The sequence below is a fragment of the Phlebotomus papatasi genome, chromosome 3, assembly GCF_024763615.1.
Source record: "Phlebotomus papatasi isolate M1 chromosome 3, Ppap_2.1, whole genome shotgun sequence".
Lineage (NCBI taxonomy): Eukaryota > Metazoa > Arthropoda > Insecta > Diptera > Psychodidae > Phlebotomus > Phlebotomus papatasi.
In genome coordinates this window covers 77,741,544-77,767,615 of record NC_077224.1, presented here as the reverse complement: position 1 = coordinate 77,767,615, position 26,072 = coordinate 77,741,544, and the positions used below count along the sequence as shown (strand labels likewise).

Below are 26,072 nucleotides of genomic sequence, written 5' to 3'. Positions count from 1 at the left end.
CGTTTAGTTTTTTTTTTTCAATTATGTTAGAGTAAATAAATATATAAAATAAAAGTCTCAACCATTTTTGATAGTTACTGAGGCATTTCGTTTAGGTTTCAAATATTGAATATTAAAAAATAAAGACCGCTAAAATATGAGTATTACAAAATTTAAAACTTTGAGCCTCTGTATCAAGGTAAATACTTAACGTAGACTGGAACATAGATACGTTTTGAAAAGGTCTTGACGTCAGCTACAACATACTAAAATTTCAATCCAATCGGACCAGTTTTAGGGTTTGACAGTTATTCAAAATGGCGGACAGAAACGTCAAATCAAGATGGCGACCACGTCATCTTGTAGATCTCGTGCATCTTACCCTTAGATGTGAAGATCTTCATTGTCGTTTATTATCAGAAATTGTTGATTTTTTAGTATTTATTAAAAAGTGCAAAGTCACCCGCACCTTAGTGCAAGCCTTTTTTCTTGATTTTTTTAAACATAGTAAAATTTTATAAAATTAATGTTAGTGGCACAAAATCCATTCATTAACAACTGAATACAAATAATTTTACACATTAACCCCCCTCCCTTCACTTTAACTGTCCAATTTTTGAGGGTAAAGTTGAAAAACAGCGAAAAAACGTGCAAAGTCACCCGCAACGACGGTATTTTTATAAATCTTTTCTCAGTCTACTGAATAAAAAAAAATTGAAAATTAAAAATATTAAATTTTAATTGAAATTTATTAATTATCGTTGTAAAAGAATCCAAGCACAATGTTTAAACATAAGATTATCAAAAAAAAAATACGGAAAAAATAACAGGTGGGTCACTATTTATCCCATGAGACTGTATCTTCTGCCTTCCATTTCTCTATTCGGCAAAATCCTGGAAAGCAAGAAAAGCAAGAGTAATATTACTTCCATTAACACCTTATGCTTTATTTCCACTATACACTTGTACACAGATGATTCTTCGCCTCAAGATGAGGCTCAGGATGAATTAAAAACTAAGAAATTGTCTCTCAATCCTCCACTTGTATTTTACAAAAAATGGGATTAATAACTGGAAAATTGTCCTTAGATGATGTGTCTTTGTTTTAGGGCGAAAAATTATCATACCGTCGTCCGATTGGAGTCTCCAGCCAATTTATCCACTACTCGACTCACACCCGGCATATTGAGGAAGGATCCCAAAACTGGAACCCTTCTCAGGAAATTTATGGCGACGGGGAAGAAGCCACTGAAGAGAAGGACAAAGCCATAGATCTCCAGGATCATTCCTATGAGTGGATAGCCCACGAGGACAATGACAATACCACCAAAAAAGGCGATGGAGGCTTTTACTTTGTGCTTCTGGAAGAAGAATCTGAAGGTCCTCTCCAGGCCAATAACGCAGGCAAGTCCGCAGAGGAAAAGTATCTTAAATGGGAGTGAGAGTAGTAAGAGTTTGGTGATTGTTGAGCTGATGGGTGTGACTTACATTCCCAATGGCCAGAAGTCCTTTGTCGAAGAGCAGGAGGATGCCAAGGAAGAGGAAAGATATCCCAAAACCAGCTAAACCAACCCCAATTTCTGACGAAGAAAAAAACCATTTAGACTGCAATAAATTCTTCGGGGAATGTTTGGTAAATTTTCTGGAATTCTTACTCTGTGTATCTGTGATCTCAAACATGTTGTCCGGCTGCTGGAAATCCTCTAAAAACTAATTTCTAAATCACCCTCCAAAAGTTTATCTTCGTCACCTAACCTAACAAATCTCCACGTCACTGGCTTTTTTCACGGAGCTGCCATTTTCTCAAAAATGCACATTTTTTACTATTTTTATTGCAAATAGAACAACAATGAACTAAATTTTCACTTCAACTGAGATTTATGGGTAGAAATTGTGAGAAATACTGAGAAAAAGCGGTTAGTTTTTTGGGAAAAACATCCCTTCAGAGTTGACAGTGATGACGTCTCCAAAACAAAATGCAACCTTTCAGTCAGAGTAGGCGCAGATATTGCAACCAAAAGATATTCTTTTTGGTCCTTAGAGCCGGAAAAACATTTTAAAATTGGTAAATTGATGAAGATAGAGAGAAATAGCATCCAATCAACATGAATAGGGGCTCGACGAATGGAAAACAATGTTTATTTCCATATTATAAAGATTTTGGAATCATTTTCAGACCATAAGCGAGAAGATTTACCTGAATTTCATGAAACTTTCCTAAATTGAGGTTAGGTTTTGAGTGAAAGTGCCTGCAGAAGCCTCGACATACATCATAGGAGCACCTTAAAATGTCTTCAGAAGTCGGAGCAGACCGTCCAGAAGAGAAAGAACAGCCATCGGCAAAGAAGCCTTGTCTGGAAAATGTTGAAACTCCCGCAGAATCTGCTTCCGAACCCCCCACAGAAGTGCTGTCGAAGAGGAAGATCAAAAAACTGGCCAAGATGCAGAAATGGGAAGTCCGGAAGAAGATAAAGCGCCAGCAGGAACGGGAGAAGCAGAGACTGAAGCGACAACAAGCTATCCTAGCTGGAATTGAGAGGACATCTCCGTCCAGGAAGGAATTGAAGTACAATACAACATCCAAAAGTCCCAGCCCCATCTCCGTGGCTGTCGATTTGGATTTCGATGATCTGATGATTGACAAGGACATCTGCAAGTGCGTGAAGCAACTTCTCCGGATCTACACGGTAAACCGGCGTTCCCAGACGCCTATCCCGCTGTTCTTCACGGGCATCAAGAAGGATGGGAGAATACACAAGACTTTGGAGCGGAATGATGGGTATCAGAACTGGGATGTGGGTAAACGCAGCATAATCTGGATTTATTCAAAAAAATCCATCTCACTCTGAATTGTTTAACCAGGTGAAGATCTCCCATGAATCATTCCTGGAACTCTTTGACCGGGAGAAAATTGTCTACCTCACGAGTGACTCTGACAACGTGTTGGATACCCTCGAAGACAATCACGTGTATATCATTGGTGGTCTTGTTGATCACAATTCGCAGAAGGGACTGTGCCACAAAATAGCCGAAGACAAGGGACTCAGGCATGCCCGATTGCCACTCAATGAAAATGTTGTGATAAAGACAAGGACAGTTTTGACGATAAATCATGGTGATTAGGACAGAAAATTGTCATCATACTAAAAAGATTTATTTACAGCATATTTTTCGGTGTTTACAGTGTTTGAAATACTGCTACGGGTCACGGAGAAGAAGTCCTGGAAGGAGGCGATTCTCAGTGTTCTGCCTATGCGGAAAGGTGCTAAAGCTAAGGAGGTATCGCCAAAAGCACCAGAAGCCACTACACAGTAAAGTGTTTTTCTTTATTGCGGGTGAATAACCTGGCATCATGCAATGCAGATGTAAGGGATGTAAGAATTCCAAGAGGCAAGGAAATAAAATATATTTTCTTAAAAGTTCACGAGAAAACTTTTACTGCAAGCTTTTCTGTTTAGCAAAAATTCTCCAAGTGGAAATAAATACCAATATCTTGAAAGTTTGGGTTGAAAATCTCAAACAGAAAAATAAAATAGAAAATTTATCAAAAAGAGAACGAGAATTTTCAATAAAATACCTTACAACATTTACGACCTATGCCTAATACTGGCTTTAGACTGGAAGTTTAGCTCAGTTCCCGAAAGTTCAAAAAAATCTAAATAACAAGTAATTTTATTGATTTTTCAAAATCTAATGAATCATTTGCCTTTATAATCCAATCCTAAACAATAATTTTCTAAAAGATCGTGCCTGATAAGGAATTAGAGGAGTTAACTCTTTCACGTCATTAGGGTCAATATGACCCGGGGAAAAACAATTTTTTTGACTACAGTAGAGTCTCGCTTCGGCCACCCATTTTTCAAATTTTAAAAGCTCGTAACGTTTTTACGGACTACAAAAGGATATTGAGAAAGAAAGAAAGAAAACCTTTAAAGAATAGTAATTTTAAGAAAATAAAAAATTGTAAGGGAAAAATTCTTTTTATTCTTTTATTTAGCCGGCCGAATTGAGGAACATGGCTTTAAAATTTCACACCTTCACAGTTAAGACAGAAAATTAATATTTTTATCAATAATGATAATGAAAATAAATTTATTGCACAGTGAGTTAGTTAAAGTTCTCAACTTGCGGTTTGACTCAAAATTTGACTGCTAAAGTAATCTGTACAGGTAATAAATCGAATAACTCTTTGTGAAAAAATGTCGTGAATATTATAAAGAACATCAAATTATGCTGAAAAATGACCAATATTGCTTAAGGTAAATTTGGATCCTATGACTTTTAATAATTTTTTAATGTTTTGTGTCTAATTTCATTTGTATTCTCGGTCATTTGTGTTATTTACACAATTATTGACCTTATGATGTTATAAAACTCCTGGAATATTATTGCAAAATTATATAATATGAATAAATAATTCCACCGGCCGACTTGAAGAACACATAGTGGCCGACTTGTTAAACGGCCGACTAGAGAGTACCTTACCTTACCACTCAAAATATTGTGACAGTGACTGTTCAAGGGATTACTAGGAAGATTCCTTGAACACCAGGAGTACAGTGTTCATCAAGACAATCCAGTTTGCCATGGTTTTGGCCAAATTAATAACATCATGCTAAAAAAAACTCTTACAAAGCCCATGATATAGATTTTGAAAATGGTATGTACACTTCCCTTGAGGACAATAGGGTCATATATGACCCGGGGGTTTTTTCGAGTTTTCACGCAATAGAAAATTTTTTTCCTCTCTGAACTATGATATTTGATCATAAAGCATTAGGAAAAATTCAATTTTACATGAATTCATCTGCTGAATAAAAGTGTGACGCGAAAGAGTTAAATTCTCAATTAATCTGTAAGGTGTAAGGGTAATAATTGAAATAATTCCTTAAGAAAATGTCAAATTATTCTTGATTTTTTTTTAATATCAAGAAATATGACATAATTTGCTGAAAAATGCGACTTTTGTTTAAGAAACTCTTTCACGCTTCGCCTTTTTATGATTTTTACTATGTTTTGTATTCAATTTGTATGAAATACTAACTGATTCGTATTATTTATGAAATAACACACCCTTATGCCCAACGCACAATAACTTTTGTTTTGTAAACATGTTTTTGACATTTCAATGAGAGTGAGTGGGATCTAGATCTAGTTATCTCGCTCACTCTCGTATGCAATTTTGAAAACATGTCTACAAACAAAAGTTATTGTGCGTTGGGCATTATACTTTACCTTAGTCAACTTGTCAGGAATTTGGATAAACTCATTAACTGTGTCGCCGTTAATGAGTTTAATAAATAGACGTTTGTTAAAGGTGCAAGATATTTCCAGATTTTCCCAAGCTATTCACCCCTTTGCTCATCTATCACTATTAAATGCAAAAGAAGTAAAGCAACAGAAGTGCTGAAAGGAAAAGGAAAAAAAATATACTGCATGCAGGGCAGACATCGACAAATTCCCACTGCAAAACTCCCATAAAACACTCAAAATGCATTTTTCGTTTTTCTTTTATTCTTCTTGTACACAGAATAAATATTACAACTTCTACAAAAAAGAGGACTCCAAACTAGTAAGATACATATTTTTAAAATTCATCACTTTGCAAAAAAAAAACTGAAATATACAAGTTTTTTTTTAGAGAAAAAATTTTGAGAGTTATTTGAGAAACTCAAAGTAGAAGGAAAGTCACATTGAAAATTTCTATAGGGAAGAATTCATTTATCAAATTTTACACATTAATAAACAAATTTATATTTTCTTTTTTTTTTAATATAAAATAAAAATAAAATTATTAAAGCTCTGTGAGAACCAACAAAAAACAAAATAAAATAAAAATAGGACATTTAAAATTTTTCTACTATACTCTCGCGATGGTTTATTTTTTTGTTTATTTCAAAACCGTATTCAGGGGGCGGGGTTTAAAAGACAAAAGGATACAGTTACACTTTCTTTGAGTTTTTTTTTAACTTCTTTTTTTCACTTTAACTTATTTTCGGATCGGTATTTTTTAAAAAATTTTTTTTTGAGAACTAAGAGGCTGAATTGAGTTCATCCTGACTTAGAATCTCAAATTCTGACTCATCGGATGAATCTGGGGATTTTTGGATGACTTTTGCAGGTGGATGGGAAACTTTTCTCGTAAGTGGTTCTGTATGACTCGATGTGGTGGGATTTGATGCTTTGAGAAAACTACCCACAACATTCCACGCCTCATTGATCCCAAATGGCAGACTTGATGAAGCACCTTTACTGACAGCCTCCGCACCCATTTTGTACTTTATCGACGCCTCCTCGGGCGCATCCACGAGGCTGTAATCCTGAAAATTCAAACCCCTAGCCATACTATCTTCGTCCGAAGACGATGTGTCCCTATTGAAATGTCCCGTTTTGAAGGTAAACCCGTCACTTTGCACATCAATAACTTCCCTACCCGGATCCTCCATGTCATCGTCACATATATCCGATTCCTCCTCATCCTCCACCTCAACATCCGGCAAACTACCTTCTGGTATCATAAGATCAGCCGGCAGTGAGTCTGCATCCTCACTGTGGCTACTCGTGTGGGATTCCGTTGTGCCTACTGGAGTTGTTATCACAGCCTCTTCCCCAGCTTTTTGCAACACAAACAGATTACTCTCATTGACCTCTGGCAGAAAGTCATCCACATCGTGGTCTGTCGTCTGAGATGACCAGGCAGTTTCTTCGCCTGAAAACATAATTCAGACATTCCCACTTAAAATCCCTGTATTTTCTTCCCACCAAAAAAAATATACAAAATAACCACCTTAATTGTTTCATTCACTCAACCATAAAAAATATACTAACATAATATAATATAATTTTTTTTTCAATGTGTAAATATAAAGAAGCATTCGCCTGAAAATCAGCAAAGGAAGCTTTATAATAGCTTTATAAATAATTCAATGATATAATTGTTTATCGGTCTGCAAAACCCAATGCTCTCTAAATATTTTTTCAGTCTAATTAACTATAAATAGACAGACGTTTTTGATATTCTCTCCAAAAGCAATATTGAAATATCGCATTTCAAGAAAAAAAAAGATTTATTTTGATGATAAATCAAGAGGTTGTCGAACTCATTAGCAAAGTCTTCAAAAAAACCTTGTCAAGCGTTCAAGGGAACAATTAGAGTCTCATTGAAAAAAAAAATGCTGTAAAGCTATAAATAATTCTTTGAAATACCACAAGTTCAAAATCAAGAAATAGTTTTCTAATAATAAGATAGAACACCGTTGATTTTCTTTAAGATTATCTCAATATTTTGCACAAAATAAAAGAAACTTTTTTTTAACATGAAAGAATTTGTTACTTAGAATGCTATAACTCCAAAAGAATTTCGTAATAGGGGAAAGTGCTCTCCCTTCGAACGTTCATGCCTTCGAATAATGTGAATTTTCTTCTCGTTTTCCTAAAAGACTTACATATTTCTAATTAATATTAATTGGCTTAGGGTAAGTGTGCCAAATTACGGCATAGTTGCATGCAAGCGACAAAGTCTCAAGTTTGAAATGTAATATTTTTAATAAAAATTGAATATTTTTGTTACTCTTTTATAAGAAGTGTTGCTTGGAACCTTGCGGACAGTTTATCATCTTTATTTTCTCTAGAATCATTCTTAATACATTTTTAAATGAATAAAAATATAGACATAGCATTGGTGGCCTATTTCGGCCACCTTCATTCTCTTAGTTCTTTGCCCTTCCGGAATTCTACCAATGCCTTTTTCAGATCATCTTGCTCGTCGAAGCGACATTTTTATTATTATATAGTTATTTTTTTGCATAATACAATCTCAAGAGAATGCAAAAACTAAAAATTCATGGAAATTAGAGGAACAAAAAATATGGCCGAAATTGCAAGCTGACCGGAATTTGGCACACTTACCCTATCATCAATTGTTGATAATTCTATGATAATTTAGTGTAAATCTATTATGAAAAACAAAAGAAATTGACATTATTCGAAGGCATGAACGTTCGAAGGGAGACCACCTCACTTTCCCCTATTTGTTTAGATCTTATTAAAGAATATTAACATCTCAATTTATTGAAAAAAGCATCGTATCCATGAGTTCAAGTATTTAAATGAATAGATTTAAATTTAAATAGATTTGAAGACCACTCAAAAGAGCGTCCAAAATTGCATACACAGAAAAAAATATTTTGTAAAATTGTTCGTAAATGTTTGTGAAATCCTATGGGAGAGTTACGAAATGCTCGTGAATCGTATAACCCACAAACAAGTTCGTAAAATTTTGTACTTTTTTCACAAACATTGTTCGTAAAATGATCATTTGACGAAGATTTTTTGTACTTTTACAAACATTTGTTGGTAAATGTTCGTAAACACACAAAAAATGTTGGTAAAATTTTGTCATTTGTCCGTAAATTTTTGCCAGACGAAGAAAAATTTACGAACAAATGACAAAATTTTACGAACATTTTTTTGTGTGTTTACGAACATTTACGAACAAATGTTTGTAAAGTACAAAAAATGCTCGTTAAGTGATCGTGTCACGAACAATGTTTGTGAAAAAGTACAAAATTTTACGAATTTGTTTGTGGGTTATACGATTCACGAGCATTTTGTAAGTCCTCCATATCATTTCACAAACATTTACGAACAATTTTACAAAATATTTTTTTTTTCTGTGTAGATAAAACTATTCTTTATAACAGGTTTATAACCGATTAGTAATGGCTTGAAATTAGTTTACACTTGCCAGAAATTCAAAGACCTTTCCGACGAATCCAAACTAACCTCAATAAAATCAGAAATACACTTTTTAGAGCTATTTAAGCTTTGACCTTGGAAAAACATTATTAGGAATAAGTCAATGGCATTTTCACGTCTGCCTAGACAACCTTTGCAAATGAAAAAAGCGGTGTGGCGTAGTTTGAGGTACCGCAAGTTTCTTCACTGAGAAAAATCCGAAAAAGTTAAAATAACATTCCGGATATGTTAATTTAACCCTGCAGTATTGATCCGAAATCGGTGTAAATATTACCCTTTTTAGGTTATTGGGGGTTAAAGTTACCATTTATCATGTTAATTTTATCCTTAAAAAGGTGTAAAATTAACATTAAAAAATGTTGATATATTTCTACACCCAAAAAATGTTAAAGTTATGAGGAAAAAAGTTAATCGTACCCTCTTTTTTCTGTGTTTAATTACTTATTTGCCAAATGTCTAGAAACTATATTCAAACTAACTAAATTCAGCTAGTTTCTAGCTACCATGATAAGTCATTTTTTTTGTGCTACACACCTTTGTAATTATTTCGAGCTATCTCTATCTACATATTTTATATTGTATAATCCTACATGTTACTTTCTGTATACTGGGCATGAACCAATAAACTTATTATTATTATTATTATTATTATTAGTTTTCTGGTAAATTGGATTGTTAAAACCAATTTATAAGTCTCTTAAAAGATTGGCGGGAAAGAGTGGGATTGGGAATAGACTTTAACTCTTAGCAAGCACAATTTGACCATCAATTCATAATCGGAAACCAAGACAATGCTGCAGTGGAACAGAAAATCCCGAATATCCTCATTTTTGGTATCGTTTTCAAAAAAGCAGTTTCATACAAAATAATACAACTAAGGTTTTGAGGTTAGGTTTAATATAAACTAACCTAATCTAATTTTAATATAATAAGATCTTATGTATATTTTAATACTTTTTTAAAGAATAGTTAAAAATATTAACAAAATTGCAATGGTGCTGATCGTCCTGATCCTTATATAATTAAAATGTGAGGTTATGTTAAAAGAAACATTCAAAATGTTGTTCAAACTTCAAATAGGACAAATTATAAAGTTCCCTAAAATAAATAATTATGATATTTTCAAAAATTTGTTCATTTGTTAAAGATATAGAGCTATTTTAAAGTTATACTTCTGGTTATATGGTAAAATGGGGTAATTTAGAATCATTTCTAATTTGGATTTTGATATTTGCTCACATTTTTAGATGAGAGAAAAAGGAAAACCACGAAGAAGTAGAAGTATTATAGAAAAAAATATTTACTTAAAATTGTTAGTAAATTTATAAATCAATTAAAACATTTCCCAAAAAACTTAGGGGTAATATAATTTAATTTCAAGTAAAAATTAGTTAATGGTTGTGAACCGGTTCATTACCGCTTCAAAACCAATTAGAACTGATTCAGTTTTGTCGGAAATTCCAAAACCTTTCCAACAAGACCAAACATAACCCCATTCGCCTGATAAATGCGCTCTCTAGAGCATTTTTAACCTTTGACCCTGAAAAGCCATTATTAGGAATGATTCAACGGTATTTTCACATATAGTCCTGAGTAATTTCTAAAGCATATTCAAAAAATTAAAATAAAATATGACGCGTTTTCCAGTAATACCGAAAAACATGTTTTTGATGGGAGGGGCGACTCTATTGGATGATAATTATCACAGAAAATCTTTTCTTACAACTTTTTTTTTGCATATTAAAGAAAATGCTGTTAAAGTTAAAAGGTTAATTATGCTTTATTAAAAAATGCTTATGATTCAAGGATTCTGAGTACGATTCTTATATCAAACCTGTGCCCCGTAAAAAATAAAGCATAAGATAAGCTGGGGTAAATCAGAATCATTTGTAATTCGTAATTTTGAGATTTCCTCATAGTTTTAGATGGAAAGAGAGAAAAAAGCGTACAAGCCCTCTCAGACTTAAGGGTACTTCCTTCAAGTCTTTTATTGCCTATTTGTAATAGTGAAGAAATCTCAAAAATTTAAATTAGCAATAATTCAGAACTACCCCATTTTACCCTAAAGGTGTATTTAAAACGGTCTTCAGATCAGAGGTTTAGCCTATTTCCCGGAGGTCCAGAAACCTAAATGGCAACTAATTTTATTCCTCTTTCAGAATCTAATAGGTCATTTTTCCTTAATAATCCAATCCTATGTTAAATTTTCCAAAATATGTTGACTGGTAAGAAATTATAACAGTTAAGACATATGGCTAAACCTTAGGTCTGAAACCCGTATAATTGTCTTATACGGACTTCAGACCTAAGGGCCTTGACAGACCTGAGGATTAGCCGAGAAACGGCTTAACGTAATTATACTCGACATAATGGTTAAACTTCATTTCCATCATTTTCCACTAAGTCGTCTCTCGGCTTAAGTCGTAAGTGTGTCTAGGGCATAAGGCTTAGCCAAATGGCTTAACTGCTCTAATTTCTTATCAATCATCATTTTTTAGAAAGATTTAGGATTGGATTATTAAAGATAATAGACCTATTATAGATGCTCAAAAAGCAATAAAATTGCTCGCTATTCAAGATTTTGAGACCTTTGGGAACTGGGCTAAACCTCTAGTCTGAAGACCGCTTTAGCCATCCCTAATAAAGATTTTCTTAAAACTGAACAGGATGGAACGCTATGGCTTAAGAAACTAAGCATAAGAAACGATTTTCCTTCTCATTAAATAGAAATTAAACAAATTCGACAAGCAATTGAGGGTTAAATTCTTATTATAGAACAAAAGTTCGCAAAAATTTCTCTTTCTATCCTCCTATTCAATTTCGCAGAAACACTTAAAAACAGTTCAATATTTATGAGCAACGGAAACACGTTTTGCAAAAATATCTTTATTCACACGTGTTACAAGATTTTCTTTTTGTCAATGTGCCATTTTGTACAAAAATTGTGCGAAATTCTTCTTTGCATTAGAAACCGGAAGAACGTAGATATTGATAAGGAGTAACAAAATCACATTTGGGGGGATTTTTATCAAATTGGTCTTCTGTGAAGGATTAAAAAAAAATACTTCTTTTTCTGTCCAAATACAATCGCAAAAAACTTGTATTTATAGGTGTATTAAAGTGTTTTGTGCGCACAATAAGACGCTGTAAATTAAGGTCAGGTGATTATTGGCAGAAGTTGTTTACACACAAAATGAAAATAACATAATCTTTATTGTGTCAAAACAACAATACGCATATAAACAAGAAATTAGAAATATATTTATCGTTCTTGTCTTTTCTATCGTATTTTTTTTCAATAATATTAGTAGTTAAAAATACAATTTAACCATTCTAATTTTACGCCCACACTTCAAGTGCAATCAAATTGAACTTGATCTCATTTTCCGTCCCAGGAAAAAAAAGAACACAGAGAGAGTTTAACTTGGTAATGAAACAACGACCGACAATCTCTCTAAAAAAATGTTGCGCTGCTGTTTTGTTAATAATCAAAAAGTGAGGGAGAGAGAAAATTGAATCACTTTTCAAGAGGCATATAATACTAAAGTATCAGCTGGAGTGATGTGATAAAATTTCAACTTATATACCCACCGGAATGTATTACGATGCCGGACTTGAGAAAAAGACCAACACGCCAGGAAAATTTATTTGTTTATCGCAATGCAATAATTGTGTCTTATCTTATTGTGCAGCTGAGAGAGTGAGAATCATTCTCTTGCGTCTCCAAGGCACTTTAAAACGCAATAAATAAAGAAAAAAATTAGCATTAAATAATGAATATAAAAATAACACTACTATACTCAATTTTCTGAATCATTCCCATCTGAGAATTGGACATGAACAGTAAATTGAAGACAGAAAGAGAGAGAGAAGACTTTTATTTGTGAATGTAGGTCAATTTTATTGGAATTATTTACTACACAGACGCATTTATAATTTAAAAAAAATCTGTCATATTTGAAATTTCTTTAAGAAAATTTTGCCAATACGAAATTTGATTGATAACTTAAGTCGTGCATCTTCAAGACCATTAAGTATAAACATTTTTTGGCAATAAACATTATTTTGTCTGATGTTTGTTTGAAAAATACGTCTGCTTTACTTAAAAGCGAAAAATGTTTCGGTTTTTCCAAGAATGAAGAATGTTTTTAAACAGAATTAAATTGTAATGATTGTCGAGAAACAAACCTTACTCATTGAAAAATAAAAAGAAAATTTGCACAGTTGATGGTCAAAGAAATTGTATACACAACATGAATGACTTTGTTATTTGGCACATTTTCAGCTAAGTCACTTGAGAATTTCTAACCAAATAAAACTCAAGAAGTGCTTCTATTACTTTGTATTGGATTTCTATCAGACATATTAGCTCCAACGATATTACAGGGGCGGCATAAGTCTATGTACCATCCTATGTACGAATTATAAAGTAATAAGAACAATTTCCTTATTGTAAATTGTAAATTAAAAAGGAGTGGCAAAGCGCCCCAGGCTTTGCGAAGTGCTCGAACTCATGACTTGGATGCTACTGGGAGGTCCGCTTTGAATAAAAATCTCGGGACCGAAAAAAGCCCGCGAATTCACTTCAGTGACACTGAAAATTTGCATACCCACAGGAGATATTTTTGTAATGAAATACGGAAACGCCGTGATGTATCCAAAACACTTTCAGCGCCAATTTTTCGGCTCATTTTCATTGCCAACGGTTCATAAGAAATGCACTTCAAATTTACCGCATGAAAAAAAATATTTGCATACATTTAGAGGCAACTCAAAAATTATTTTACAAATGAGCTTTCAGTGTAGTAGCCAATTCATATCAAATTCGTTCAATCCGTATTCACTTAAGCCGGAACTCCCTGTATACCTCAAGAGTACTTTCGCATGAAGAGGGTCCGTGGTGCAATTAGTAAGAGCGTTCAGCTCTTGGACGGTGTGCATATGACTACCGACTCGACTATCACTATTGTGAATTCGAGTCCCGCCCGGTGCAAATGATTGAAGTGTACGAATGGACATTTTTCACGAAACATTGTAAACCGATCAATATATTTGTAAACTGAACAATGAACAAAATGGCAGAAATAGCCAAGTACTTCAAAATAAAAATATAAATAAATAACTTAAGATTCCCAAGAAAAGCTATGCAAGCCATTGTGAGGAGACCTCGACCTCGAGGCAGACCTAGGACAAGGTGGCTGAATAAAATTCAGGATCTTGCGTGGGAGCGCCTCGGGATCGAACCCGAACATCTTCCTGAAGTGGCGGAGGATCGATAAACGTGGGCTGCTAGATTGGATGTCATGGGCCCGCGAAACCAATAGGGATAAGCGGTTGAAAATGAATGAATAACTTTTGCAACATTTACCGTTTACCGGTTCATAACCGATTTGAACCGATACATAAAACACTCAAAACCTTGCCCAAAATACCTTAGAAGTAATACAATTGAATTTCTGATAAAAAATAGTTTTAGGTTTTAAATCGGTTCATTACCGATGCATAACCGATTGGAATGGGTTCAGGCTTGCCAGGAATTCCAAGACCTATTCAACGAGTCCTAATACGATACCATTCGGTTGAGAAACACGCTCTCTAGGGCCTTTTAAACCTTTGACATTGAAAAACGGTTATTAATGAATTATTAATTAATTTATTCTAAGCCGAACTATTCAAAATTATCCAACAGTATTTCTTTACGGATCGTGAAAACACTTTTCTATAACTTAGCTTGGAGGTTAGAAACCAACGATAAGACAGTGATGGACGCAAAAAAATATTAACAATGTAATCAATAACAAAAACTTCGGAAATCGAAGAGCAATAATAAAATATTAGTGAAAAAAATAACTTAGTAAACTCCTAACTAAACAATTAACATTTTTACAGAGATGATTTTTTTTAACGTAATGATATACTTCAGTCGAGATAAAATTCATTAATCATTGATTCAAAAATTAGTGAAGAATCTGAAGAATAATAAGGCAGAATAACCTCATCACAATTAAAAACAGTATGTATAACTATAAATTGGAGGTTTAATGTATATCCTTCCATAAAATGAAACTATCCTCTCCAAAAATTTTAATTCCCCCAATTTTTTTTATACAATTTTGGTGTGAATTAATCTAAAATACTCTGAAGTATAGGTACTTAGTCAACAAATTATTCTCTGTATTTTTTTTTTTCAAATTGACGGTATGACTCACATGTGGATGATGTAAAGGTTTAACTTTAATGATTTTGTGCTTTTCTAGACAAAAAAATACTTGAGCAGCTTCAAAGCAAGTTTTAAAAAAGAAGTCCAATCTCAAGTCTATTTTAATCACTTTATATTCTAAAACTTTATTACTGCAAGTGTGTGTCGTATGTTCCTCAGAAATCTTCTGCAATGCAGCGTAATTGTAACGAAATATTTTCTATCGCATTTCACATAAACCTCACCAGATATTTTTTTTTCAATTATCTGTGTAAACAATTTCCTTTACAATCATATAAATCAGGTGATTAAATACGTATGTTATTTACACAAACTTTGGGTGTTTTTATTTACAAAACACAAAAACTTATCAATATTTTCAAATAACTGATATGACGACATCACTCTTTAATGCAATAAAATCGATAAATAGAAAAGTTTAATACACATCAAATGCATTAACCAATGCATAGAAAAACAAATGGATGTTGATCCCATTTCCTTTCACAATGTAAATCAAGGATAATGCTAGAATACTTGGAAATTATTATTATTTCAAGGATGAGGATTTTCTTATATGGAGGAATTCTCTGAAACGCAAAATTCACGATTGTAAATGAGATCCAACAAATTAATTAGGAGACATGTTCCAATTACCTAAAAATGCCAAAATTATCGCCAAAGTGATTCATGAAGCACACTTAACAAAATTGATATGAAAATTCTTTGTTACATCGCACTCAAATTGAGTGCAAAATTCTGAGAAATCGAGTGTGAATACATTTTCCTTTATGGTCAAACTCTGTTTACAGAATGGAAGATCTTGAAAGAACTTTCAATGTCTTTCTGTTGAATTGAAGGACATTAGATAAACCTTGCAATTCTTTAGAAAGAAGTATATTTTGTTGGCCAAATGATATAATATTGTGGACGAAGTTGTGAAAGTAATATCACTCAAATTCTTTAGAAGGAGCAATAATATGTGCACAATCTCATTGTTTTTTTAACCCCTCGAAATTTCAAATTTACACCCTTGGGAACTAACATTTTTAACATATATAATCTTTGCGAATTAGATGATTTCCCAAAACCAGAGCTAGAGGACAAACAGTTAGAGATAGAAAATTGAGGTCTTCGGAAGATCTACTCCATCTCTCCATAAAGCAACGCTATTTTGAATAATTGCCCTCATTTTCTCCATTTTCTCCTATTTCTTCGTTTCTTCTCTAGAAAATCTTGAAAATATGTTGTAGGATTTTAATTTAATTTTTTAGTATTTTTAGAATGAGAGGGAGTGGACAAAAGAAGTACTAAAAATCAAAGAATACCCCGAAGCTTCTGTAAAATAAAAATCTATTGTTTTTTTTTTTAAATAGAATTTTTAAATTGTGTCTTAAAACTTCGTTGTTTTTTAAAGTGTCCCTGATTAATGCTCGGAATGTGGTTTGGCAATAGTGCTAAATCTCAGTCCAAACACACTCAAAGATATATATGTTAAAAAAATTTAAGATTAGCAGAAACAATTCAGGTATATTTAGAACAATGTCGGAGTAAACAAAGAAGTACTAAAAAACTTTAAATATAATCCGTAGCTTCTGGAAGATGAATAACTAGATTTTTTTTAAGATAAACTTCGTAAAATTTAACTTGACACATTATTTTATTGAAAATAGTATATCGAAGTGGTTCGATAATATTAAGTACTAAATTTCAGATATATTTAAGTAAGCTGTACTATTTTTTGTCTGACTCCAAATAAGCTAAGAAATTTAAAGAAAATTCTTAATATTCGTAGAGAAAATCTAGTCATTTTTAGAACAAGGTCAGAGAGGACAAAGAAGTACTAAAAACTTGAAGTGTATTCCGTAAGTTTTAGAACATGAAAAATTAGTTTTTTTTTTCAAAAAAATGATCGAAAAGTGTTTTGACAGTACAGTAGACTCTCATTCAAGCGGATCTTTTTCAATCGGGCGAAAAATTTTGTTGACAATTTTCACGTTTAATTATGAAACTAATTCCATCAAATTCGCTGTAGTTCTTCCTATTTTATCGTGATTCTTTATAATTGAGCTCTTTTTGTGGAACTTACAAAGGCTTTGACGCCCAAATCTATCGATAAACCGGATGACATTTTGCCCCAAATGCCCAATTGAGATAGAGTCTACTGTAGTACTAAATTTTGGACTATTAAAAAAAACTTGTACTATACTTTGATTCGGTCTAAATACGCTGAAATATATTTGAAAAAATTCTTAAAAGATCTATAAAGAAAATCCAAGCATTTTTAGAACTAGGTTGGAGGGGACAAAAAGTGCTAACTTTAGATTTTCTTTTCAAAAAATGGATTTATTTAAATTTGTACTGAAACTTTGTTATTAAAGATGATTCAAACATTTAAAAAAAGAAAGAGGGTAGAGGTACAGGTAGAAATTTGCAATATTAGTACTAAATCTATGGGATATTTCAATGATGATGGTCTTGTGCTCTTTTGTAGTAAATGAAATATATTTTTAGAAAATCTTTAAATATTGAAAATAAGAAAAAGTTTAGGACAAAGAAGATAAAGTAGGGAAAAGCACGCTACCTTCGGACGACTCAAGCTTCGTACAATCCAATTTTTTTCCTATGTATGTTTTTAATGGATCTTACACACAGCTCTTGTCTAGAAATTTAAGGCATTGTATCAGCTATTAAAATATAATATTATAATGAGTTAAAGAAATTTAAAACACATTGAAAAAATTAATTGTGCGAAGCTTCAGTCATCCGAAAGTAACGAGCTTTTCCCCAAACTTTGAAAAGAAAAAAAATGAAATAATTTTTTAAGAACCTCTTAAAGTGTCTTCTAATTTTTTGTACTAAAACACGTTTTTACATTTAACAGAATGCAAAAAATAACTGTGAAATATTTCAAAATATTGTACAAATTATATGGGTATTCACAACCTTAAGAATACAAACACTGAGAAAAAAGGGGGTGTGATTAACTTTTTTCCTCGTAAATTTAGCACTTTTTAGGTGTAAAAATATATCAATATTTTTTAATGCTAATTTTACACCTTTTTAAGTGTAAAATTAACATGAAAAAGGGTAACTTTAACCCATAATACACCTAAAAAGCATAATATTTACACCGATTTCGGATCAATAATGCAGGGTAAAATTAACATTTCTGGAATGTTATTTTAACTTTTTCAGATTTCTCTCAGCGAAGCCACTGTCTCTACTTAAATTTTGAGTATTCTAGGGACAAAATAGTCATTCTCATAATGTACTAATTTTTTTTAGTACACCTTTAACTCGGTGAATTTCTGTTAGTGGCGTTGAAGACAACTTTTCAGCTAGAAATAATCACAATCTTTATTGCCCACGTGATGCATATTACCAAATGAAAAATTGTCGAAACCAAAAAAAAGCTACTTTCTTAAATTTTGCATCCGTTTCAAGATTAAAAAGATGTCAAAAGACGAGCCCCATTTAATCTTTAGTGATGTGTATGTGTAAACAGAGGATTATCGCAATGCTTGACTTATTTACTTTATGTAATAAATCAATCGACTGTTAATTTTATTATATCATCACATCACTGAGTAGCTCAATGACACTTCCAACTGACACTGGCACACATTTCACGAATCGCCAACACAGAAAATATTCCCTCAATTTCTTCCCCTGCCTCAAGAACAGAAATCAGAGGTAAAAAAAAGTGCTGATTATTTGAAAAAGAATAAAGATCAAATTTTTTCCATTTAGCAGTTTTTATCTGTTTTGATTCTTCTGAAACACGTCTTTCACGGATGATGGATTTTTAGTGATATTTTGCATTTATCCACGGCAGTTTTGCCACTAAATGCTTATCTTGGCAAAATATTTTAGCATCTTCTTTTTCTCACTTTTCATTTCATATTTCACTCTTTGTGATAAGAAAGTGAAATGTTTTCCTCATGACTAAATTTGCACATGTTTGTTTTTTTAAATATTTTATTGAGATTCTAATACAACAAGACGGTTTATTATGCTGATTATTTCATTTGCAGGATCTTTTTTTTGTAAAATAAATATTTTCATGAAATAGAGGCCAAATGGTTGGAGATAGCCACTTGGGGATTTCAGGGGACCCATTTCCATAATTTGATCTTCTGCTCATTAACATGACCTTTATTTTCTTTTTATATTTTTGGATGTATTCCAGAGGAGCATTTCATTGACATATTAAAATGCCCTTGAGTTATTTTTTAATTACTTTTCCTCAAGGTCAAAGGGTAAGAAGGCTTTTGAAAGCGTATTTCTCAATTGATTGGAGCAAATTTGGATTCGTTAGAAAGGTTTTGGAATATTTGATAAGTATCATCAGTTATGAAACGTTTATAAACCGGTTATGAACTGGTAACTTTATCCTAAATTCGCTGTGTTAAATTTTCATGTGTTTTTCATGATTTATCCATCGGTTTAAATCGATGATGAATCAAATGATCACGATGCTCTTCCGCATGAGTTAGACTGTTAAACAACTTTATATGCATAATAATGAGATATGTCTTTTTTACTCATTTTTTTTCTCATAAAATGGAGAAGTAAGAAGCATTTGTGGTAAAAATCTAATAATAAAGTCATTTCTAATTATCGATAATTTATAGTGAAGATGTAACTTTCCCTTGAAACTCTTAACAAGAAAAATAAAATCAATTTCCTTCTCTACTAATGACTCATTAATTGATGCTTCGCAGAAGTAGGCAACATCGTCGGTCAAAGCAAAAGAGCAAGTTCAAATTCAAGTGTTATTCCCTCTTTGTCCAAGTCTCTTTGTGATTCCCAGTTCTTGAGTAAATATTTCATTATTCAAACATTCCACTGGTATTCTTGAACCCGTGTTAAATATGCAAAAAAAAGTGTCGTATTAAAATATTGTCGAATGATTTTTTCTTCAAAGTTCACTATTTAAAAAAAATGATAAAAAAAGCTTCCTGAGTAAATTGTATCCTATTAATAATTTTTTTTTGCAAAATGAGATTTTCGTGAACAATTTCCTCGTCTTCACGCTACATCAAATTGAAATATTCATCGTAATTGATTGCAGTGTGGGTAAAAAGTAGCTAAAAGTCTGATGCATCATTGAACAATGCACAACGTTGCTATTGTTAGTGAAGTTCTTTGGCCCATTCTAGGTAACACTGCCAAGATGAAGTATATAATAATAGTTAAGAAATAAATATCTCACCTTTGACTCTCTCGTGAATGATATCGAGTTTGTGGCGGGTGGAAATGAGTGCAGCAGTCATCAGGCCAATCATTACGATCCATGTACCCGATACAATGTGCCCCAGAAGAGCAAGAAGCACCAAGAAAACACTAACAATTGTACAGAAAGTACCAGGTTTCTCATGGCGCAGCTTTACAAAATTTTTGTAACTGCTATCCAATTTGTCCATGATGGGAGTGGAAGAGACTAGACGAACACCTGGACAGCGCCATTTGTACAGCCAAATAGCAAATACTACAATAAAGAGTATTCCAAGGGGCCGAAACTGGAGCCTGAAACAAGGATAAAGGCAGTTTAGGAAAACATACATAGTTAAATATTTGTTGGTGACTGACAGCTGTCACTTTGACAGATGTCAATTTTTTTGACAGAATGTAAATGTCATTCTGAAAAAATATAGGGAGTTCCGGCTGAAGTGAAAACGGATTGATAGAATTTAATATAAATTATTTTCTATTGGGAGCTTATTAAACAATTTTTGAATTTCACATAGGGCAAATTAAGCTAATTCAAAACCTGCTTTAAATGGAAATTTTTTGATACTCCAAATGGAAACGTCATTGTTTTCATGATAAATACAGTACTAAATTATTATATTTACATATTTTCTATATTACAGTTTCATTATTTAGTTAATTTTGCTCCAAATAAAGCGAAAATCCATTCATATTCACAAATTTTAGTTTGTTAATTTCTCAGAAAAATTAAAAGTGTACCTTTTCACCATCGAATTTTTCATCGATTTACCATGTTTTCCAATGAAGAACACAATAAGATGACTGTTATTTATTCGTTTTGTTTAATTAAAAGTGAATTAGCGAAATGGTGACCCAGTTAGTGCATGCTGAATTAGTTCAGTATTATCATTATTTTATAAATTTTCTTTAATATTTTTGATAATTTATTTTTATATTATGTTTGTGAATGAAACAGTCGATAATTCTATGGATTTAGAAGAAGTAAAAAAGAATTTCATCAGTCCAAAAACAAGCGTTTAAGTAGCACTCTTCGGTAAACGATCCAGTTACCCCACATTACTATATTAAAATGGTTTTGATTTTTTAAAAATTAAATACACGTCTAAGATAACGGTCTATTCATTTAGTGAGTTTTTTTTGATAATTAGATTTGATCATTACGTGTGATTATTTCATAATCATCCCCATTTATTTAGTTTAAGGTTATAAATCTTCTAGTGGGCGTGGCCTATTTAATTCGGCACACTTTTTGAACGGAGCGTGGTCTAAAATTGTCTTTGTGGTAGACATACGGAACACTTATAAAAAGTTACGATTATACGGAAGAATCTTCAAAATCGTGTAAAAACTAATTTAAATTTCTATCACATCAACGGTATTTAATTGTCATTTTGACACAATTTTAAAATGTAACGCTAACTCAGTTAAAAATAAAATGATACGAAATCATTGAAATATTTAGCAACCAAAACGTGTTTTTAATTAGTTGAAACTGCACTGTTTAACATTGCCTCAATCTACGCTGTGAATGTCTCCGATATTGCTGCAACATTTGGATTTCAAATAACATTCTCCAACATAATTATTATTGACCAAAAGTTTCAAGCATCTCCTTTTATGGATCATTTACATCGCTTACAGCCAAACACTATATCAGTCGATAGTTTCATGTGACATTTAAGAGCCACTATTTGAAAATAGAAATTTTCACACAGCATATTGTGGGACGAAAGTTGTGGGCCCAACCTTCGATTTTTGCCTGTTTTCGAGACACTTTCAAGGTCATTGATAATGCATATTCAAATTTATGGTAAAAATCGATGAATCAGTGAAAGTTTGATAAAGAGACCTGAATATTTTATCAAAGCAGTAGTTTCTGCAATGAAAACCTTATTGCAAGAGAATGGTATGGAAATCATATGAGTCGAACGTAAATTAATAGCTTATAATGTGGGGCATAAATTAGTTTGTTCTTTTTTTTTCAAACTTAATTATACACTCTCAATTATTAAAATGCAAAATTAACTTGTTCTGTCGCGACTTGGTATTTTTTTCTTTCTCTCACACGGAAAAGAAAAGCTAATGATAAGCTTATGTTGATTTGTTGGAATGATGATTCTTTTATTTTAAATGTCTCTTGAGGCATGTTTCAGTAAGGTCTCATATGATACGCTCAAGAGCAAAAATCCAGCTATTTTAATAGGAAAATGCATATACGATAGACTGGTTTAATAACCATTTAACATACCAAAAACAAAATAAGATTTATGTAGAATTTTCCAAAATATCACAGATAACATCAAGTCTAAATATCTTTTATTTAATTTAAAATATTACTTATTACCATATCAGTTAAAATTGTTCAAAAAACAAAAAAAAATGTATTTTAAAAACTGAACAAAAAAAAATGATTAAAAAAGTTTCCGATTTAAACATTAAAAAAAATATGTAAGGTAAGGTACTCTCTAGTCGGCCGTTTAACAAGTCGGCCACTATGTGTTCTTCAAGTCGGCCGGTGGAATTATTTATTCATATTATATAATTTTGCAATAATATTCCAGGAGTTTTATAACATCATAAGGGCAATAATTGTATAAATAACACAAATGACCGAGAATACAAATGAAATTAGACACAAAACATTAAAAAAAATTATTAAAAGTCAGAGGATTCAAATTTACCTTAAGCAATATTGGTCATTTTTCAGCATATTTTGATGTTCCTTATAATATTCACGACATTTTTTCACAAAGAGTTATTCGATTTATTACCTGTACAGATTACTTTAGCAGTCAAATTTTGAGTCAAACCGCAAGTTGAGAACTTTAACTAACTCACTGTGCAATAAATTTATTTTCATTATTGATAAAAATATTAATTTTCTGTCTTAACTGTGAAGGTGTGAAATTTTAAAGCCATGTTCCTCAATTCGGCCGGCTAAATAAAAGAATAAAAAAAATTTTTCCCTTACAATTTTTTGTTTTCTTAAAATTACTATTCTTTAAAGGTTTTCTTTCTTTCTTTCTCAATATCCTTTTCTAGTCCGTAAAAACGTTACGGGCTTTTAAAATTTGAAAAATGGGTGGCCGACTAGAGGAACCCCAGGTGGCCGAGTAGAGAAACGCTTATATTGAAGTGGCCGAATTGAGGAACACTCTACATTTTTAAAACATTTTAATTTTTTAATAATCTAAAATTATTTTATCTCCAAATAAAGTGTACAATCAGATGGACAAAGATCTATACTACAACTTAGGGTGAAAATTTGATCAAAACAGGCAAATTAAATGTCCTTTTACATAAGTTTTTCATAAAACCCATCCTTAAGTGGCCGACATACAGCCCCTTACCTTATATAGTTTTCGTTAAATGTTCCAGAAAGAAATCCCCTGCGGGTATGCCAATTTTTTCGATGCATGACGCCATTTCATGCGTTTTTTTCGGTCCCAAAAATGTACATAATCCCGGGACTGAGTGTACCCGGTTTTGTGGTGTATAACCGTATTAGAAATTTCTTAAGTAGACGTACAATTTTCATCAACACTAAAATTATACGTTAGTTTTAAAAATCAGACAGAAAGAGTGATCAAATGAAGACAAATTTTTGAATATCAACAAAGTTCCTTATGCAAAACGCACAATAACTTTTGTTTGTAAAGATGATTTTTGACATTTCAGTGAGAGTGAGTGAGATCTTAATCTAGTCATCTCACTCACTCATATAGGCAGTTCCGAAAATATGTTTACAAAACAAATGTTATTGTGCGTTGGGCATTAGAAATAAAATAAAAGCATAAAACATGATTTGTAGCGTTACATTTTTCAAAACAGAAGTTAAAAAAACTTTGCCCATTTCCGTCGGTTTACATTTTTGAAATTACGGAAAATACAAAAAGCAAAAGAACAGTAAAAAAAATAATCCGTGAAAAATTATACTCGGTCCGTAGAAAATTGTTTATGGTCAACAACAAAAACAAATAAATAAATTTTAGTGATGCTTCCAGTTCACTTTTTAGATAAGGAAAATTTCATAAAATCAAAATTCACATCCTTTTTTTCAAAAGTTTTGCATATGTCCATCCCACTGTTTTACATTCTTCTTCTTCTTTTGTACATCATAACAAATTCAATTTAGATCATTTGAAATTGTTTATATTGATTTAGATTGTTTAAATTAATTTAGATCAATTGAATCAAGTGCTAATAGTTCCGGTACACCCTTTAGATCCGGAAAATTTCATAAAGTCAAAATTCACATTCTTTTCTTTCTCAAAAGTTCTGAATAATTATCCCAGACTTTCGCATTTTTCTTCTTATTTGAACCTCACACCAAATTAAATTTAGTTCAATCTAATTTTGAGTATAAAAAGTTGAGACGGACTGATGCAAATCTTTCGAGAGAGAAAGAACGCGAATTTCGATTTCATGAAATTTTCCTGATGTAAAAGATGTAGTGGAGTGATACAACATTAAAAGTGGTCAGTAAAGTATTAAATTTTGATCAATAAAGAGCTGAATCTTTGCCAAAAAGAATTAAACATAGGTGACGTCTAATATTATTGAGAAAAACGGTTGCAAATTTGCATATAAATTTAAGTGTTTTAACCTTTTATAGCGTTGGCACACCTTTTAGATCAGGAAAATTTCATGAAATCGAAATTCACATCTTTTATTTCTTAAATTGTTTACATAAAGTCTATTCTACTTTTTTGAACTCTTCTTCTTCTTTTGAACATCATAAGAAAATCGAATTTAGTACAATTTTGAGTGGGAAAAAATGAGATGGATATAAAGGAAATTTTGAGAGGGAAAGATATGAATTTAATTTTACGAAATTTTCCTGATCTAAAAAATAAGCCGGAACATAATGCTTTCGGCACACCTTTTAGATCAAGAAAATGTCATGAAATCAAAATTCACATCCCTCTCTTTCTCGTACATTTTGAATATGTCTATCCCATTCTCTTGTACCTCAAATTAAATTGATCGAAATTGAATTTGATATGATGTTTGGAAGAAGAAGAAAAATATTAAAGAATGGGATAGACATATCGTCGGTTGCGTCTGCCTCTGTTGTATCTGCATTTCTTTTGTGTCAGCATTTCACGCAAGAGGGGACGTCTGTATTGTAGCTTGCACCAAATGCAGATAAAAAACAAATACAGATACGACAGAGGTAACCGCTACCGACGATATGCAAAGCATTGAGAAAAGGTGTGCTGAAGCCATAATGGCTGCGGTACACCTTTTAGATCAGGAAAATTTTAAGCAGTAGAAATTAGAATCCCTTTCTTTCTTACACGCTTTGTATATGTCTCTCGCACTTTTTTCGCTCTCTTCTTCTTCTTCTTTTAAACATCACAATAAATTCAATTTAGCTAAATCGAATTTGGAGTGCGAAGGAATGAGATAGATATATGCAAAGCGTGTGAGAAAGAGAAGGATGTGAATTTCGATTTTATGAAATTTTCCTGATCTAAAAGATATGGCGGAGCCATAAAGTTCTAAATTGAACCCAGATCATTTTTTTTTGCTGACCAAAATCAATTTTTTACTGCTCATTTATACAGAGTGCCCTTAAAAAATATTTAAGTTAATGCCTCCGGCACACCTTTTAGATCAGTAAAATTTCATGATATCAAATTTCGCGTCCGTTTCTTCCTCAAAAAATTTGGATAACTCTATCCTACTCTTTCGATCCCAAATTGGACTGAACTAAATTTAATTTGGTGTGATGTTTAAAAGAAGAAGAGTACAAAATAGTAGTAGGATAGACATATGGTAAACTTTAAAGACAGAAAAGGATGTGAATTTCGATTTTATGAAATTTTCCTGATCTAAAAGCTGTGCCGGTGCCATAAGAACATTATTAATTTGATTGGCGCTGTTTGACAAAACG

At 32.1% G+C, this 26,072-nt stretch overlaps 3 protein-coding genes across 4 annotated transcripts in view; 1 reads left to right on the top strand and 2 right to left on the bottom strand.

The window, feature by feature from the left end:
- Positions 1–710: 710 nt before the first annotated feature.
- Positions 711–1,973, bottom strand: LOC129805872 (vesicle transport protein GOT1B). Its single transcript, XM_055854097.1, has 4 exons — positions 1,635–1,973; positions 1,468–1,559; positions 1,107–1,406; positions 711–873 (listed from the first exon to the last, which is right to left on the bottom strand). Exons 1-4 carry the CDS (start codon positions 1,657–1,659, stop codon positions 859–861), a joined length of 432 nt encoding a protein of 143 aa, XP_055710072.1. The 5' UTR covers positions 1,660–1,973; the 3' UTR covers positions 711–858.
- Positions 1,974–2,118: 145 nt separating this feature from the next.
- LOC129805871 (tRNA methyltransferase 10 homolog A) lies at positions 2,119–3,401 on the top strand. Of its 2 annotated transcripts, none has more exons than XM_055854095.1 (3): positions 2,119–2,774; positions 2,842–3,094; positions 3,143–3,401. In XM_055854095.1, exons 1-3 carry the CDS (start codon positions 2,268–2,270, stop codon positions 3,292–3,294), a joined length of 912 nt encoding a protein of 303 aa, XP_055710070.1. In that variant the 5' UTR covers positions 2,119–2,267; the 3' UTR covers positions 3,295–3,401. The 2 variants fall into 2 exon arrangements, with proteins under 2 accessions (XP_055710070.1, XP_055710071.1); XM_055854096.1 differs by having other exon boundaries at positions 2,123–2,774; positions 3,164–3,401.
- Positions 3,402–5,471: 2,070 nt separating this feature from the next.
- LOC129805870 (uncharacterized) overlaps positions 5,472–26,072 on the bottom strand; it is a 45,023-nt gene continuing 24,422 nt past the window's right edge. Inside the window, exons 2-3 of the mRNA XM_055854094.1 lie at positions 20,154–20,467; positions 5,472–6,688 (exon numbers count right to left, since the gene is read on the bottom strand). Of these exons, the coding sequence (XP_055710069.1) occupies positions 6,012–6,688; positions 20,154–20,467 (991 nt within the window). The 3' untranslated portion in view covers positions 5,472–6,011. The remainder of the gene's footprint in view (positions 6,689–20,153; positions 20,468–26,072) is intronic.